Source organism: Cryptococcus neoformans, chromosome 6, assembly GCF_000149385.1.
Source record: "Cryptococcus neoformans var. neoformans B-3501A chromosome 6, whole genome shotgun sequence".
Classification (NCBI taxonomy): Eukaryota; Fungi; Basidiomycota; class Tremellomycetes; order Tremellales; family Cryptococcaceae; genus Cryptococcus; species Cryptococcus deneoformans.
In genome coordinates, this window is record NC_009182.1 from 205001 (window position 1) to 220000 (window position 15000).

Sequence of the window (15000 nt, forward strand, 5' to 3'; positions counted from 1 at the left end):
CCCTCTTCACTGCTGCCATGGCATTCCCTATGATTTCTTACCAACAGGCAGCCGCCGCACAGGCCGCGCGAGCGTTGTTGGAGAATAACAGCGCCCTCACCAACTCGGAGCGTATTGCACGCGGATTGCCTGTGAAGCAGCCAGATAGATACTATGATGCTTCTCGGACTCGAGGTCAGTATACCCTCCTTAATGTTTCAATAATTGATGTGCGCTGGTCGTTAAACTCCTTGTTAGTTCTTAACCCTCGTGCCTCCGCTCGTCGAAAGAGGGAAGACATCTAGTTAATCAAATTCCTTTCATGATAAGAGTCCTATGAGAATTACTAGGCCGGGTTGATTGGATCCAGAAGGCTGATGGTTATGGCGAACAGAAGAGAAGATAGAATGGTAACAAAGTGGTGGATTACTGGTACCTTAAGATTGTTTACTACCAACCCTCTATTTTATAACACGCACATCAAGTTTGAAAAGATATCAAATCATACACATCCTAGATATTGTAATCCTCTACTTTCTCAAAAGAATTCAACAATCTTACATTATGGACCCGCATTCCTTCCTCTAGCCAAATCCCTCGTGGGGCTAAACCACACGTCTTCTCCTGCAGCGTCCTCCAGTCGTCCACCATGATAAGTATCCATATCCTCCTTGGTCATTAAAGCAAATCTCCCTCCAGCTCCCGCGCCTAAGTGACCTCCATGAGGCCCACCACCGAAGAGTGATGTATTTGACGCTTGTGTGATTTGTGTGAGGTCGCCTTCTGAGGAAAGATATGAATCGTCTGCCATTGTGGGATGGGAAGGGTGAGACGATGGGGGAAGGGAAGCAAAACCAGGGTGAGTAGAAGACCCTGTGGAAGGGACGTGCAATGAAGAAATTTCGCCGGAAGAGTCGAATGTATCGCCCTCATCGTCGAACGAATCTTCTTCCTGAGAGTAGACGATCTGGGCATTGGGAATTTCAGTGGTGTTGGAGTTGAATGAGGAGTTGGCAAGAGATTGCCTTGATGCGGCCGGACGAGATGTGGGATGGTATGTCTCCTCAGCGTGATCATCCCTCCTGGCATGTGATGGATGTAATGGATGCGAAAGAGAGGGGGCGTGGAAAGTTTGATCTTCGTCTTCCGCAATTGCAGGCTGTGAAGATGAAGAGAAAAGCAACCTGCTAGGTGCATTGTCTCCGGGAAGCACAGAATATCTCCTAAGTGCTTCAGGGGTCTCCATCCTTGGAGACATTTCATTACTCATCTCTTCCAGTAAATCATCCAAGATGAATTTGGCCTCTCTCTCCTTGTCAGCAGCTCCGGCAGCAGCATCCTCAACCTCTTTGCCTTTAACTTTGCCAGGAGTACGTGCGGCATTCATAATTGCCTGTGCCCGTGGAGGGAGGTCGAATTTCATGGTCACAGGTGGAGACATACCAAATCCGCCATTCGATTCATCGGAGTCGCTATCATCATCCAGGCCGGGAACGATAGAAGTTTTTGGCTTGAAGTTATCTTTGCCCTTTGTTTTGGCATTGAGAGGCGTGTCTCGCATGTCTACAATGCCTTTAAAATTGGCACCGAAGGGGTTGGATGATGCAGGAGGAGGATCAGCAAGACGATTGGCTTTGGGTGTAGGGGATGGGTAATAGGATTGGGCGAGACGGGAATGTGATTGTCCAAAAGATGAGGGAAGTTCTGATTCTCGAGAAGGATCAATTGTTCCAACAGAATAGTCATGGATACTACTGATCCTAGACGAATCCCGGCTATCAAGCCCAGGTAGACTGTACCCGCTAGGTAAGCTTGGCGTAGGCATCTCACTGCTTGATTGTTCCTCGTAGCCTTCCTTGCCGATTTTCAACTCATCCATCAACTTCCTATCCAGCCTATCAAAAGGTGACTCCATGGAGTCTTCCCAGCTGTCATTTGGTCGACCACCTGCTCCTCGACCAGCAGGAAGAGGGGTTGAGGATGTACCCGGTGGAGGATCGAACATGAAAGAGTCATCATTACGGACTGATGATTCGTCGGCACTCCGTCTGAGAGTAAGGGTTTGGTCGTCATACTGTGTTGAAGTATCTGGCTGTTGAGATGTCATAGTAGTATCACTTTCGCCTTGATTAGACAGCCGAACCGTCGAGGCATTCTCAAAGAATGATCTCCAAAACTAAGGCTCATTAGAGATACTCACTGGCGCCAAGCAATTGACTCACTAGAGCAGACTCTCGGGTAGGCTCCGAAGAAATAGCGTAGCGCTTGATCTGAGGAAGCACTTTGCTGGTAATGATCTGGTGAAATCGTGCAAAGTTGGCATCAATGTCTTGCAAAAGTAAAGTATTGAGCTGGTCGATTCGTTCCGTTTGTGCTGAGATAGGTGCGTTGGGGTCGACTCCTGGAATGGGGAAAAACGGTGGGCGTAAGAGTGGATTTTCGTCGTTGGACATTGCGATATTCTCAATACAGTGAAATGAAAAAGCAAAATGAAAACAAATGGATTCCATAGTAGCTCCTCAAAATCCATATGTTTGTATCAGGACGCGACGCGTTGATGGTTTACGTAATTAATTACAATGGAGTCGGGATGATGACGACCACTTAAGGATCACTCCTCTCATGTACGGCAATTCGTTGCATTTTTATCCTCAGCTTCGATTTAAATCTACACAATCATGTCTTTCTTCAAACGAAGCGATCCAAATGCCCCAGCAGCCCGACGAGCAGCACAAGGATCTCCTGCTCCCTATCAGCGAGTGCCCGACAATGCCTCGTACTCATCTCTTCCGCCCCCAATTCAGCAAGCTCCGCCACCCCGACAGAGTCCTCTACCTTCCCAAGACCCTTATGGCCGAGCAAGCGGACTAGGAGGTGGATATGGAGCTCCCGTTTATCAGGTAACGCAACCAACACACCCGGGTTTGGGACCAAGGGGTGCAAGCCATTATAGCGAAAAGTCTCAGAATGAATATGGTTACCAATCCCAGCCCCAAAAAGGGTATCCTCAGCAGAGTCATGGTAGTACTGGAAGTGGGATGTGAGTATCTATGATGCCTACAATTTATAGGAAACTGAAAGATGTGGTTGTTGTTATAGCTTCAACATTGCACCATGCCCTTCGGATGCCCTGGCCTTGACTAATCGCCTTGTCGTACATCCATCCGATTTCCCTTCAGACGTTGACTTTGCTCTCCTGCGAGGACGATTCGTGTTTTCTATCATGTAAGGATTTGGCAATCCTTCCTGTGTTCTATACTGATCATCCATATGTACAGTCGCGATAATACCGGCACTTTGCCGCCCGGCCACGTCGGCCCGTCCAAGATTATCCGCCAATGGGTCGGCTTATCAGCCGTCGGTGAGACTGTTGACATTGAACCTTACCATCCAGGAAACGGGGAATGGGCCAGCACTGCAGAGATCGAGGTAAGTCGTAAGAGAATCGAATGTTTGGTTCGAAACGCTGACCTCAACACAGGTTGGGTTCAGGCTGAAAAGGAAGGAAACCCAGGATATTTTCGACAGCGAGGAGATGGCTGCTGCCTTCATTAACGTATGAATCACCTCAGGTATCCTTCTCCTTTACTGATATAAAGTAGGCATTCCCTTCGCTTCCTTTGACCCCTCTCCAACCCCTTGTGTTTGACTACCGTGGACATGAACTCAAAGCCACTGTCCGAGCAATCTCCACGCTTGACGGTCAAGATGGTCGAACCGGTGTCACCATGGAGGGTACAGAGATCATTTGGGTAAAGGACCCCACTAGCGGCATAAAGCTCAAGAATAGTTCAAAGAGGTAATACCGCTCTTTCGAAATCTTTCATGCATTAAGCTGATAATGTCCCAGAGGACCTACTAATGCTATTCTTGCTCCCAACTTCAAGTTTGAGGATATGGGTATTGGTGGCCTCGATACCGAGTTTGCTGCCATCTTCCGACGAGCATTTGCGAGCCGAATCTTCCCTCCTGGCCTTGTCGAAAAGTTGGGCATCCAACACGTTAAAGGTCAGTTACATTGAGTTTTCTACTGTCCCACACATTCTCACCATTCTATAGGTATTCTCCTCTATGGCCCTCCCGGTACCGGTAAAACACTTATGGCCAGGCAAATCGGCAAGATGCTGAATGCTCGAGAGCCCAAGGTTGTTAACGGGCCGGAGATTTTGAATAAATTTGTCGGTCAGAGTGAAGAGAATATCAGGAAACTGTTCGCCGACGCCGAGAAAGAGCAGAAAGAAAAGGGCGACGAGAGTGGTCTTCACATCATCATCTTTGATGAGCTCGACGCCATTTGTAAACAGCGTGGCTCCACCAATAGTGGCACCGGCGTCGGTGATTCCGTCGTCAATCAACTTCTCGCCAAGATGGACGGTGTCGATCAACTGAACAATGTGCTCATTATTGGTATGACCAACCGTATGGACATGATCGACGAAGCCCTTCTCCGTCCCGGACGTTTGGAAGTTCACATCGAAATTTCCTTGCCGGACGAGGAAGGAAGGTTACAGATTCTGAACATTCACACAACCAAGATGAGGAGCAATGGTGTTTTGGCCAATGATGTCGATTTGGCGGAACTCGCGTCCTTGACAAAGAACTTTTCGGGTGCCGAGTTGGGTGGGTTGACCAAAAGTGCGACAAGTTTTGCGTTCAACAGGCACGTCAAAGTAAGTTATGGAATCCCTCTAGTCTCCTCCGTTCATTGACACAACTGACTTGCTGTGAATACAGGTCGGTACGGTTGCGTCGTTTGAAGATGTCGAGAATATCAAGATTGGCCGAGCGGATTTCCTACATGCCTTGGAAGAAGTACAGCCCGCCTTTGGTGTCTCTGAGGAGGAACTGCAACAGGTCGTCCAGAACGGCATCATTCACTACTCTTCCCGTGTGAATGTGAGTTCATCATAACAACCACTAAAGCATATATAAGCTAACAACTATCTAGGAAATTCTCAACGACGGCCAATTACTTGTGGAACAGGTCAGAAAATCCGAACGTACCCCTCTTGTCTCTGTGCTTCTTCACGGCCCTTCAGGTGCGGGCAAGACTGCTCTCGCCGCTACGATTGCAATGGGGTCAGACTTCCCTTTTATTAAGCTCATCTCACCCGAAACTATGGTTGGCTTTACAGAATCTCAAAAGATTGCCCAACTCCACAAGGTGTTTGCCGATAGTTATAAGAGTCCTCTTAGTGTGGTTGTTGTTGATAGTTTAGAAAGACTCTTGGGTAGGTGCTTCTTTTTGTGTTTCGTTAGACCTCGTTGCTTACGCTATATTTCACAGACTGGAATCCTATCGGTCCCAGGTTTTCGAATGGCGTGTTACAAGCTCTTGTAGTCCTATTCGGCAAACGACCTCCCAAGGGCCGTCGACTTCTTGTCCTTGCTACAACATCCAATCGCTCCATACTCTCCGACATGGATGTCCTCTCCACTTTTGATGCCGATATCCCTATCCCGCCTATCACTTCTGTTAAACACATCGAACGATGCCTACGCGAGGTCAACTTATTCTCTTCGAATGAGGAGATGCAGCGAGCAGTGGGCATGTTGCGGGATGTCAAATTTGGCGAAGGAGGGAATGGCGAGTTGGTGGTGGGTGTGAAGAAGTTGTTATCGATGGCGGAGATGGCGAGACAAGACCCTGATCCTGCAGCCAAGTTGGTGGCGAGCCTGATAAGAGAAGTGAGTTAGAGATAGAATTCTGTTGTATCATCCGTAATGTGTAGTGTCCAGATGCCAGCAAACATGAAATTTGTTTCTTTTCAGAACCATCTTTATTTCCTGTATATGCAATATAGAATATTGTATTCCTGACAATCATTGCAACGCGGTGTTCAACGATCAAACTGCACTAAATTCGTCACCCATACGAGGCATCATGCCCGCCTTTGGTGGGGTGTGAAAATGCAACGCTACATCGATACCATCACTCTTGTTTGTTATGTCCGAGATTTTGTCATGTCCGCTTCTTATTACTTTTACATTAAATATCGTTAATAACCCATGAGACGTCGTTCCTGAGTTATTATTTGTCGGAAGGGAAAGCGGCGGCGGGTGATTTGTCCCGATCCCAGTACGTCGTGTAACCAACCAAAGCAATAATCCACCGTGGGAACTCTCATGATGTTATTATTGACCGACGCTCGAGAGAAGGACGACGACCCGCAGCGATAATGAATTGATTCTTTGCCAGCTGGTTGCCAATCAATATACTAATAACAAACAACGCCATTAGCCGCAGGGCATAATATGCCTCCCAGGCTTAGACATTATCATCAACCTCAGCCCATTATCAATGGGGGCATGCCATATCAGCGGCATCCACCTCCTCGGATTCCCTCCACTCGGTCCCTTCACCTCTCAATATCTCTGCTGATTATTGCTGCAGTCATCGTCTATGCACAGAAGCAATCTTTTCTAAAGAATGTGCTACCTCCTAAAGTGTACTCAGTGACAGAGGCTTTGCCTGAAAAATATGCAATCTGTGGAAAAGAAGGGAATAAGGTGTATACAGTGCCTTATGAGGTCGAAACTGTCATTGAAATCGCTGGGACAGCAGAGTGGGAGAAGGAAGCTGTAGGAGCAGTGGAATGTGTGGTAGTGGAAAATGACACGGTTGTTGACACCGGTAGCTTGAGTAAGCTTATCTGAAAAAAATTGCCTATGGGACTTAGGCTAATAGCAGCCTGTACAACAGATAAGATCAGGCGAAAGTGGATCAAGAAGACTTTGAGCAAGACAACACAGGATGACTTTCAGGTCATTCACCTCCCTCCCGGGCATACTCTAACACCTGTACATCTTTCACTACGCATATGGATAACCAAATTGCTAAAAGTTGAAACAGGGCTTCACAGACTCCCATGGTCATCCCTTGCTATACGGCCGCGCCCAACAACTGCCCTTACACGGGTGCAAGTCTATTGAAGAAGTCATAGCGAAGGTTGAATCTTACGTGAATCACCACCCATTAGAAGAGGGACAATGGATAGAAGGGTTGGGGTGGGATCAAAATCTCTGGAAAGACAAAGTTTTCCCTACAGCTGTGTGTGCATGCTCTTCCGCCGTACAGGCACCTAGAGCTGATAATGCTTGTAGGAAGAATTTGACAAGTCAGACATCTTGAGGGGATTACCTATAAGCCTGGCTAGAGTAGACTTTCATGTTGAGTGGGTCTCAACCGCCGTCCTTCGTTTGATGGATAGCATTCCCGATGTCGAAGGTGGTACCGTTGTGCGCGATTCCCAAGGGGAACCGACTGGTATCTTTGTGCGTATCAAACTAGCCTTTTTCTATGGTAACTGAAACTGATCAAACATCAATTTAGATCGATAATGCCATTTCCCTTCTTACTGCCATCCGGCCGGCCTGGACTGACATCGACCGAGAACGGTTTCTCAATATTGTGGTACAGGATGCTTTGAGCCATGGGTTAACAGGCGCATATGATGCTATGGGACTGATCAGCGATCAACCTTTCTGGCGAAGAATGGCGGAAGAGGGAAAACTACCCCTTCGTTTCTACTCTATGGTGGGTAACGGTGCGCATAACGAGATAGAATCATTTTGACGTATATCAGCTTTCTTGTGAAGACGAAGACTTTTGTGGAGATAAGGTAGAACCTTACCATAACTTTGGTGAGTCTCTTCTCCGATCTTTTACCTCTCCCATTTGCTCTATCTGACCACGTTGTCTAGAGAAACATTATTACATGCGTGGTGTCAAGCTCTTCGGTGATGGTGCATTAGGCTCCCGTGGCGCTGCCTTGATTGATGACTACAGCGATCAGCCGGGATGGAAGGGATTGATGTTGAAGAATGAAGAGTCTTGGGGACCATTAATAAAGCAATGACATGAAGCTGTGAGTCACATGGATCTATTCGACTATTTAAAGCTAATGTAGAATTATAGGGGTGGCAAGTCGTGAGTTAGACCCCCAGTCTACAACGCAATTCAAGCTCTGCCCTTGAAGTCTAAAGTCTGATATCAAAATCAGTGTGTGCATACTATAGGTGATCGGGCCGCCAAAGTAGTGCTCGATGCCATCTCGTCTGCCACTGATCCTCCTGGCATTCGCAAGGCAAGATTCCGACTGGAGCATGCTCAGATTATGACACTAGAAGACCTGGAACGTGCCGCTAAGATGGGCAGTAAGTCATCGATCGCCTCCTGTGGAGAAAGGTAAAGAAAACTGATGTATCATTTAACAGTTATCGCGAGTGTGCAGCCAACCCATGCTACAAGCGATGTATATCCCTTTCTTTTTCGCCGTCCCCCTGAAGAGAAACGTCTGACGTGAATGTGTAGATGTGGTACGCTGAAGATCGCTTGGGCAAAGAACGTATCCGAGGTGCCTATGCTTGGCGTTCATATCTCAAGTACGTTTCAAGCTTCCCATCCTTCTTGCACCCTTTAACACGCCCGCTAACCATCATACAAAACAGCAACTCAGGTCACATTACTCTAGGTTCCGACTTCCCCGTCGAATCTATTGACCCACTGAAAGGATTTTACGCCGCTGTAACTCGTAAATCACCGGAAGGCAAATCTCCTCATGGCAAGAGAGGATGGTATCCGGAACAAAGACTGAGTAGGGTTGAGGTCCTTAGGGGTTTTACCGTATGGGGTAAGTCAAGTAGGGTTTTTATAGTTTGCCTGATGTCTTATGAGAGAGAGATGACGAGCTCACCATCCGGGTCTTTTTTATTAGGAGCGTATGCTTCGTTCTCAGAGGACCGTGTCGGGTCTTTGACTTCTGGGAAGAAATTTGACGCTGTGATATGGGATGATGATTTACTTACTGTACCAGAAGACGAGATGTTGGATGTGAAAGTCAAAGGGGTGATTGTGGATGGCAAGTTGGTCTGGGGGACTTTGGGATGAAGATTACAACGGCAATATTTGTGGGTTACCTGTGGACAGGAATATAGCAAGCATATTATGATCCTTGCATCACCCGTTGTATCTGTCGAACAACATTTGTGTGATTTTACTTCGCAGATGACCTCTCCATCCAATTTTTGGTTGCTTCATTTGCCTTCTTCAACTCGGACATCTCTTTCCTCTTCAACTTACTCTTTCAGACTCATTCCATTCTCCTTCATCCCTAATCTTCTCCTCAAGCCGCCTTGCAGTTTCCTCCCTCAACTCTGCTTTGACGCTTCTTTCTATAACAGCTACCTTTATCTCTACCTGTACATTTAGGCCTATTGGAGAGGACGTGCGATCCCAAAGCAGATTGAAACGATGGCGGATCCTTTTGAGTGGCTGTTCGCATGAGCAATTATAAGATTCCAACGCAACTTTGTCGAGCAAGATTGGGGGGGTGGTGGTGGGAGGATGAGGGGGGGGACGGTATATGAGTGTGTGTCATGAATGACTCCTTTCATGGGAGAGTGACACATGCTAGATGCGTGCGTGCCCTGACGACGACGGTGCCTATTCTTCGTTGTAATTCTCCATTTTCGCCTTCTTCTTCGTCTTATGCACAGATGACATGTGTATGCGGTGATTATGTATTAGAATTACTTACTCGGACAACTTATATATGCTAATGATCAATCGTAATGGATCCCAACGAAAGAAACTGATTCCCTAAAACATATTCAAGGTGGAAGCCAAAAACAAAAACAATTTTAGGTAAATCTATTAACGGGAGAGAGAAGAAAAAAGAAGAAGCTTGACTCGGCGGGATCGGCCGCCCGATACTCGAGAAAAGGCGGATGATAAATAAATAAAGACGGACCAAAGGAGCTCAACAAGGTGGTCAATTATTGCTATCACCTTCCGACAAGATAATAGCGAAAATAGCGACCAGAGGAAACTGGCGGGATTTAAGACCAAATACCAAACATCGACTCGACTTGCTCAGCATCCAGATATCGATATATCCCGCCATAGTTCGTGCGTAGCGCTTATCGATCAGCTGGGCTCTTTCCTTCCTTTCGATCTTTCGGCAATTTCAATATTTGGTCGTCCGACAAGCGGCGGCATATCTAGGATATAGAACTTCTTTCGGTCTTTGTGAGCCTTTGAATTGCCATCTCGCTCCTCGGACTACCAATGATAGCGACGAAAGAACATCAAGAGCAATAAGGCAGGAAACTATCAACGACTCCAAACAGCCTCTGTCAGCAATTCAAACATTTGTCGAAATCAGAGTCAAGCGTTCCCTGCCACATATCACTGCATACCGTGTGGCATTTCAGGTTCAGCACCGCCTCAACACATCGCGCACCCACCAGCTTATCAGCAATGGCGCCATCATCACCAATTTTATCGCCATCTCGCTCTCCTCTGTCCGGCAGCCGAATCAATGGCGATAACTCAAGTGTCGATGAAAGGACAGCTATACAGAGCGGGTTGTTGGGAGAAAGGAAGGATAGCGGAGTCAGGAAGGGTACGTACGTCTCCTTTACATTTGCAAAGTCTGAAGACGCGATGTGATGGTGAGAAGATGCGTTGCCAGTCCGTTGTGCAATGTCGATAGAAGTATGGAGAGAAAAAGGACGATGGGAAAGTATAAGATAAGAGGAGGAAGGCTGGTGAAGACGAGGATTTCTCATCGCTAGTTCCCGTCTTCTGTGCAAGGTTTATCTCTGAGTCGAGTGACAAGAGGCAACTCCCCCCCCAAAAAAGAATCAATCATTCACATTGGGCTATCTGTTTATTTCTGATTGACTTAAACCAAAAAGTGCGACCCTACTGACTAAACGCCTCTTACAATCAATTATTTACACGAACCTTTCAATATGTCACTATCCGATGTACGTGTAATCCCAAACTTATACGACGCTCTCGCATCTCCTCCTCTTTCTCCGCAAAACCTCAAACCACGTACAAATCCAAACTCTACTCGTATTTCTCCACTGGCCTTGCCTATCGCCTCCAACATACCGCTGATCTCTCCTCGTCTCGGCCCTGTAACGTCAATTGTTCCGGTTCTACCAACCGACAATACGAAAATCGGTGGGGATGATCTTGACGGTGATATCACAATTAATTTGGATTCAAAACGTCTTTCATTTGGAACAAACCCTTCCATTCCTCGATCTCTTCAACCGACCCAACATCCCATCTCCGTGAACGACGCGGTCAAACATACCGGCGGACTCTGTATCAAAATATTCAATGAACCAGATTCTTTGACACGTGAAAGAAAGGGGAAGATGCCGGTACTCTCACACTTGCTCTGTGTGGGCAATGGTACCGTTCTGAGTTTAGTTGCAGACAAAAAATATGTCTATGCTGGGTGTCAGAGCGCCGACAATGAAATCACCGTAAATTGCATTCACTTCTTAATCCTGAAGCTCTACTCACGAAACGTACCAGGTATTCTCAAGGTCAAGTCTTCAACCATTGTATCGCCTACTCGGTCATCAAGGCAGTGTACTCGCTCTACTGATCATTGAGGAGAAAAAATGGCTTGTCAGTTCAAGTAGTGAGTCGGACATGTTTCGGGGTTTGATTTAATGGTTGATAGCTGATGGTGTGATGGAAAGGTGCCGGTGATGTCAGGGTGAGAATAGGCAAACTAGATGATGAAATTTATTCTGACGGGATATATAGATATGGTCAACAGAAACTTTGGATCTGCTATATGTTATCCACCCGTGCGACGACACTTCCGGAGACATTTACTCCCTGGCATGGGATGAACGCGCCGGGGGTACACTTTACTTTGGGTCCCAATCGTGCTCCATCGAATGGATTAACTTTGGCGACTTCTGCACTTTCCATCAACGCAAGATCTCTGGCTCAGCCGCGGGTACAGTCCACGTGGTGCCTAACTGTACTGACTCTTCTTCTCGTCCTGGTCCATCTCAACGATCAGGCCGCTACAAACCTCACAAATTCTTTGACAACCCCCCGGAAAACGGTTGCAGCGGTTCCTCCACCCCTTGCTCCCCGTTTCCATCCAATACCGCTCGAAAAGAAACTTTCTCCAAAGCCGAATTAGATCAAGTCAGCGTAAATTTGCTTGAACAAACACGCCCGGCTACAGAGATTGAAGTTCCAGCCGAATCCCGTCTTGCCTTTGCGCATTATGGCTACATCTACGCTTTACATACCCTCTCGAGACCTAACGGTGATAAGTGGCTAGTAAGCGGTAGCGGTGATTCCGACGTCAAGATCTGGGAATGTCATCCATCAGGCGGTATCACTCTTGTCCGTCAATTCAATTCTCTCTCTGGTGCGGTACTCTCTTTTGCGTTTCGAGATGACCTGCTTTATGCCGGTTTGCAGGCAGGAGAAATTGCAGTGTGGGATCTCGAAACAGGGGCTTGTATACGTACGATCGAAGCGCACGAGGAAGACGTACTCGTGATGAGTGTGTTGGGTGGCGATGTGTATACTGCCGCGGCCGATGGGAGGGTGTTGAGGGTGAATGACGAGTTTGATTGTACGGCGGCTTTCAAGGCACATAGCGGAACCGTGATGAGTAGCACGATCGTAAAAAGTGTTAAAGGAGATTCGTGGGAGCTCATCACAGGTGGGAATGATTCTTATGTCAAGGTGAATTTTGCTTCTTGACTACTTATATAGAAACATCTGCTGACTTTGTTTTTTACTTTCGAAGATTTGGCAAGTAGAAGCACCTAAAGAAACTTTGCAATCCGAAAATGTAATGGACATGGAGCATGGGGGTGATGTGATGCTCTACGCTTTATCCAAACTTGTTGCAGTCCCGACTATAAGTGATGACTCCCATCGTGAAAGGTATGTGAGACGATTCGAATGTGAGGCATGGTTATTTACTAGCAGTAGCTGTCGACAAGGCGCACATCTACTGAAAAAGATCCTCTCCCAACTCGGCGCTTCTTCTGAAGTTGTGAGTAATGACGCATTCGTAAATGTCCTGTGGTTGCCTGACACCATGCACAGCTCTGTGGAGAACAAGGAAGGAATCCTCTCGTCCTCGCCACTTTTACCGGTCAAGATATCGGCAAACCTCGAAAACGTATTCTCTTCTACGGACACTACGACGTCCAGCCCGCCGCTGAGAAACGCTGGATAACCAACCCATGGGAACTATCTGGTCGAGACGGCTATCTATATGGTCGTGGTGTCACCGATAATAAGGGCCCCATCATGGCTGTTGCTTGCGCTGCCGCTTCGTTGAGACAGCGTCGTGAATTGGATGTCGATCTGGTCATGATCATTGAAGGCGAAGAGGAAGCAGGCTCACGAGGATTTGCCTCTACCGTCCGTGCTCACAAGGCTGATATCGGACATATCGATGCCATTCTCTTGTCCAACTCGACTTGGATTGATGAGGAAGATCCTTGTGTGGTGTTTGGTATGCGAGGCGTGGTCTACGCCAACCTGTCGGTAGAGAGCAGTGAAGAGAACCTGCATAACGGTGTAGACGGTGGTGCGACCAGTGAGCCGATGTTTGACATGGTCAGGGTTTTGGGAGCGTTGTCAGATGCCAAGGGCGTCAAAGTGCCTGGGTTCTGTAAGTATATGAGCTAGCGACTACAAGGCCGTCACTAATCAAAACACAGACGACTCTGTTCGACCTGCCACCGACGAAGAGATGTCTCTCCTCCGAGATGTTTCCTCTGCTTGCGGCCGTCCCCTCGATGAACTCATCCGAGTTTGGCGACAGCCTTCGTTCTCCATTGCCAGTATCAACTCGTCAGGTTCTGGAAATAAAACCGTCATTCCTCGAAGAGTGTCGACGGACATCTCAATGCGAATTGTACCAGATCAAGATCTAGAGACTATCGTCAAAGGCCTTAAACAGTTCTGCAGAGAAACTTTCCAGGGATTAGAATCGCCTAACAAATTCGACGTGAGTTTAGCCCAAATGGTGTACCCTCATAATCAACTGATCGGTTGCTTTATAGATCCAAGTCACCCATACCGCCTCCTGGTGGCTTGCATCGCTTGAATCGCCATACTTCAAAGCCCTCGAAGCTTCGGTACAAGACGTCTGGGGTGTCAGACCGCTCAAGATTCGTGAAGGTGGTACGGTCCCTACTGTGTTCTGGCTGGAGAAGGAATTCGGAGCGCCTTGTGTGCATTTGCCTTTGGGTCAGAGTTCGGATGCAGGCCATTTGGCAAACGAGAGGATGAGGCTTTTGAATTTGAGGTGAGTCCGCCTTTTCTCAGTTCTTCATTAATATTTTCAAGGAATTTGTGATTGACAACAATGGGCGTAGGAACGGTAAGAGGGTGATCGAGGCATATCTCACGAGACTCGCAAGCATTTAAGGTAGACAAAACGAATAATGGGGTAACTTGCATAAGCTGCATACATAATGCAGCGTTAATTTTTTCTTTTTTTTTCTTCAGTTCTCATAGCGTTCGCCTGCATGCAATCAAAGTAAATGTTTGCTAGCAACGTTTGAGCTCCTGATCATAATGATACACATGCTCATATGAACAATACATATGCCAAATGCCATGCCAATCTATTATGCCTTATGAATTTTATCTTTTGTGTGAACATGTACGAGAACGCCCCATTCATGCGCCCATCTGACGCATCTTCCGATCATGTCCCCTCGTCCTTGCAGCATTCGAATGTCCTCTATTCCCTTTATTTTGCCTCCCCTTCCCCCCTCTTCCACCGCCATTACTATGACTGTTGCTGGTATAGCTTGTATTCATGCTCATGACCGAGCCATCGGGTGATGGCTGTCGTGCGCGGTTGTCGTGACGATTGTTACGGTTATTATAGCCGGACGATGATGTACCTTTACGTGCCATCCTATCACGATGTGCTTCAAGAATAACGTCTTTTTGGGGCTGTCCGGAAAATGTATTCGAGATTAGCGTGATACTCTTTCAACGGCCAGGAAGCACTTGGAACTTACATCTCTTTCAAGCATGACTCTCCACCCTTCAATTTGCCCATCATCCCATCCGAGCATTTCCCTCATCTTCTTCCTCTCATCACTCCTCCTCGTCACACCATCTCGATCAAACAGCCCTGGATCATCCAGATACAGCGTGCGCAAGATCTCGTATCTTTCCTTATCTGGCATTCCATTATTCTGGTTTTG

The 15000-nt window shown here is 47.2% G+C and overlaps 5 protein-coding genes across 5 annotated transcripts in view; 3 read left to right on the top strand and 2 right to left on the bottom strand.

Moving 5' to 3' along the window:
* Positions 1–541: 541 nt before the first annotated feature.
* Positions 542–2432, bottom strand: CNBF0660 (hypothetical protein; the record flags this gene model as incomplete). The annotated part of the gene is made up of 2 exons (XM_769808.1): positions 542–2071; positions 2202–2432. 2 exons carry the CDS (start codon positions 2430–2432, stop codon positions 542–544), a joined length of 1761 nt encoding a protein of 586 aa, XP_774901.1.
* Positions 2433–2657: 225 nt separating this feature from the next.
* Positions 2658–5676, top strand: CNBF0670 (hypothetical protein; the record flags this gene model as incomplete). The annotated part of the gene is made up of 10 exons (XM_769809.1): positions 2658–3019; positions 3079–3204; positions 3258–3408; positions 3461–3535; positions 3582–3778; positions 3830–3987; positions 4039–4649; positions 4714–4875; positions 4928–5210; positions 5267–5676. 10 exons carry the CDS (start codon positions 2658–2660, stop codon positions 5674–5676), a joined length of 2535 nt encoding a protein of 844 aa, XP_774902.1.
* Positions 5677–6234: 558 nt separating this feature from the next.
* CNBF0680 (hypothetical protein) lies at positions 6235–8869 on the top strand (the record flags this gene model as incomplete). Its single annotated transcript, XM_769810.1, has 13 exons — positions 6235–6622; positions 6683–6780; positions 6833–7030; positions 7084–7254; positions 7313–7516; positions 7566–7623; positions 7684–7706; positions 7898–7909; positions 7983–8136; positions 8197–8234; positions 8294–8364; positions 8431–8612; positions 8697–8869. 13 exons carry the CDS (start codon positions 6235–6237, stop codon positions 8867–8869), a joined length of 1770 nt encoding a protein of 589 aa, XP_774903.1.
* A 1868-nt stretch (positions 8870–10737) lies between these two features.
* Positions 10738–14206, top strand: CNBF0690 (hypothetical protein; the record flags this gene model as incomplete). Its single annotated transcript, XM_769811.1, has 9 exons — positions 10738–11265; positions 11318–11426; positions 11488–11504; positions 11555–12502; positions 12567–12818; positions 12872–13445; positions 13495–13784; positions 13840–14084; positions 14155–14206. The coding sequence occupies 9 exons, from the start codon at positions 10738–10740 to the stop codon at positions 14204–14206; spliced, it is 3015 nt and encodes a 1004-aa protein (XP_774904.1).
* A 255-nt stretch (positions 14207–14461) lies between these two features.
* The window catches only part of CNBF0700 (hypothetical protein), a gene marked incomplete at both ends in the record, with an annotated part of 2026 nt that continues 1487 nt past the window's right edge, over positions 14462–15000 (bottom strand). Inside the window, 2 exons of the mRNA XM_769812.1 lie at positions 14462–14743; positions 14812–15000. The exon at positions 14812–15000 is cut by the window's right edge and continues 259 nt beyond it. Coding sequence (XP_774905.1) covers positions 14462–14743; positions 14812–15000 — 471 coding nt within the window. The remainder of the gene's footprint in view (positions 14744–14811) is intronic.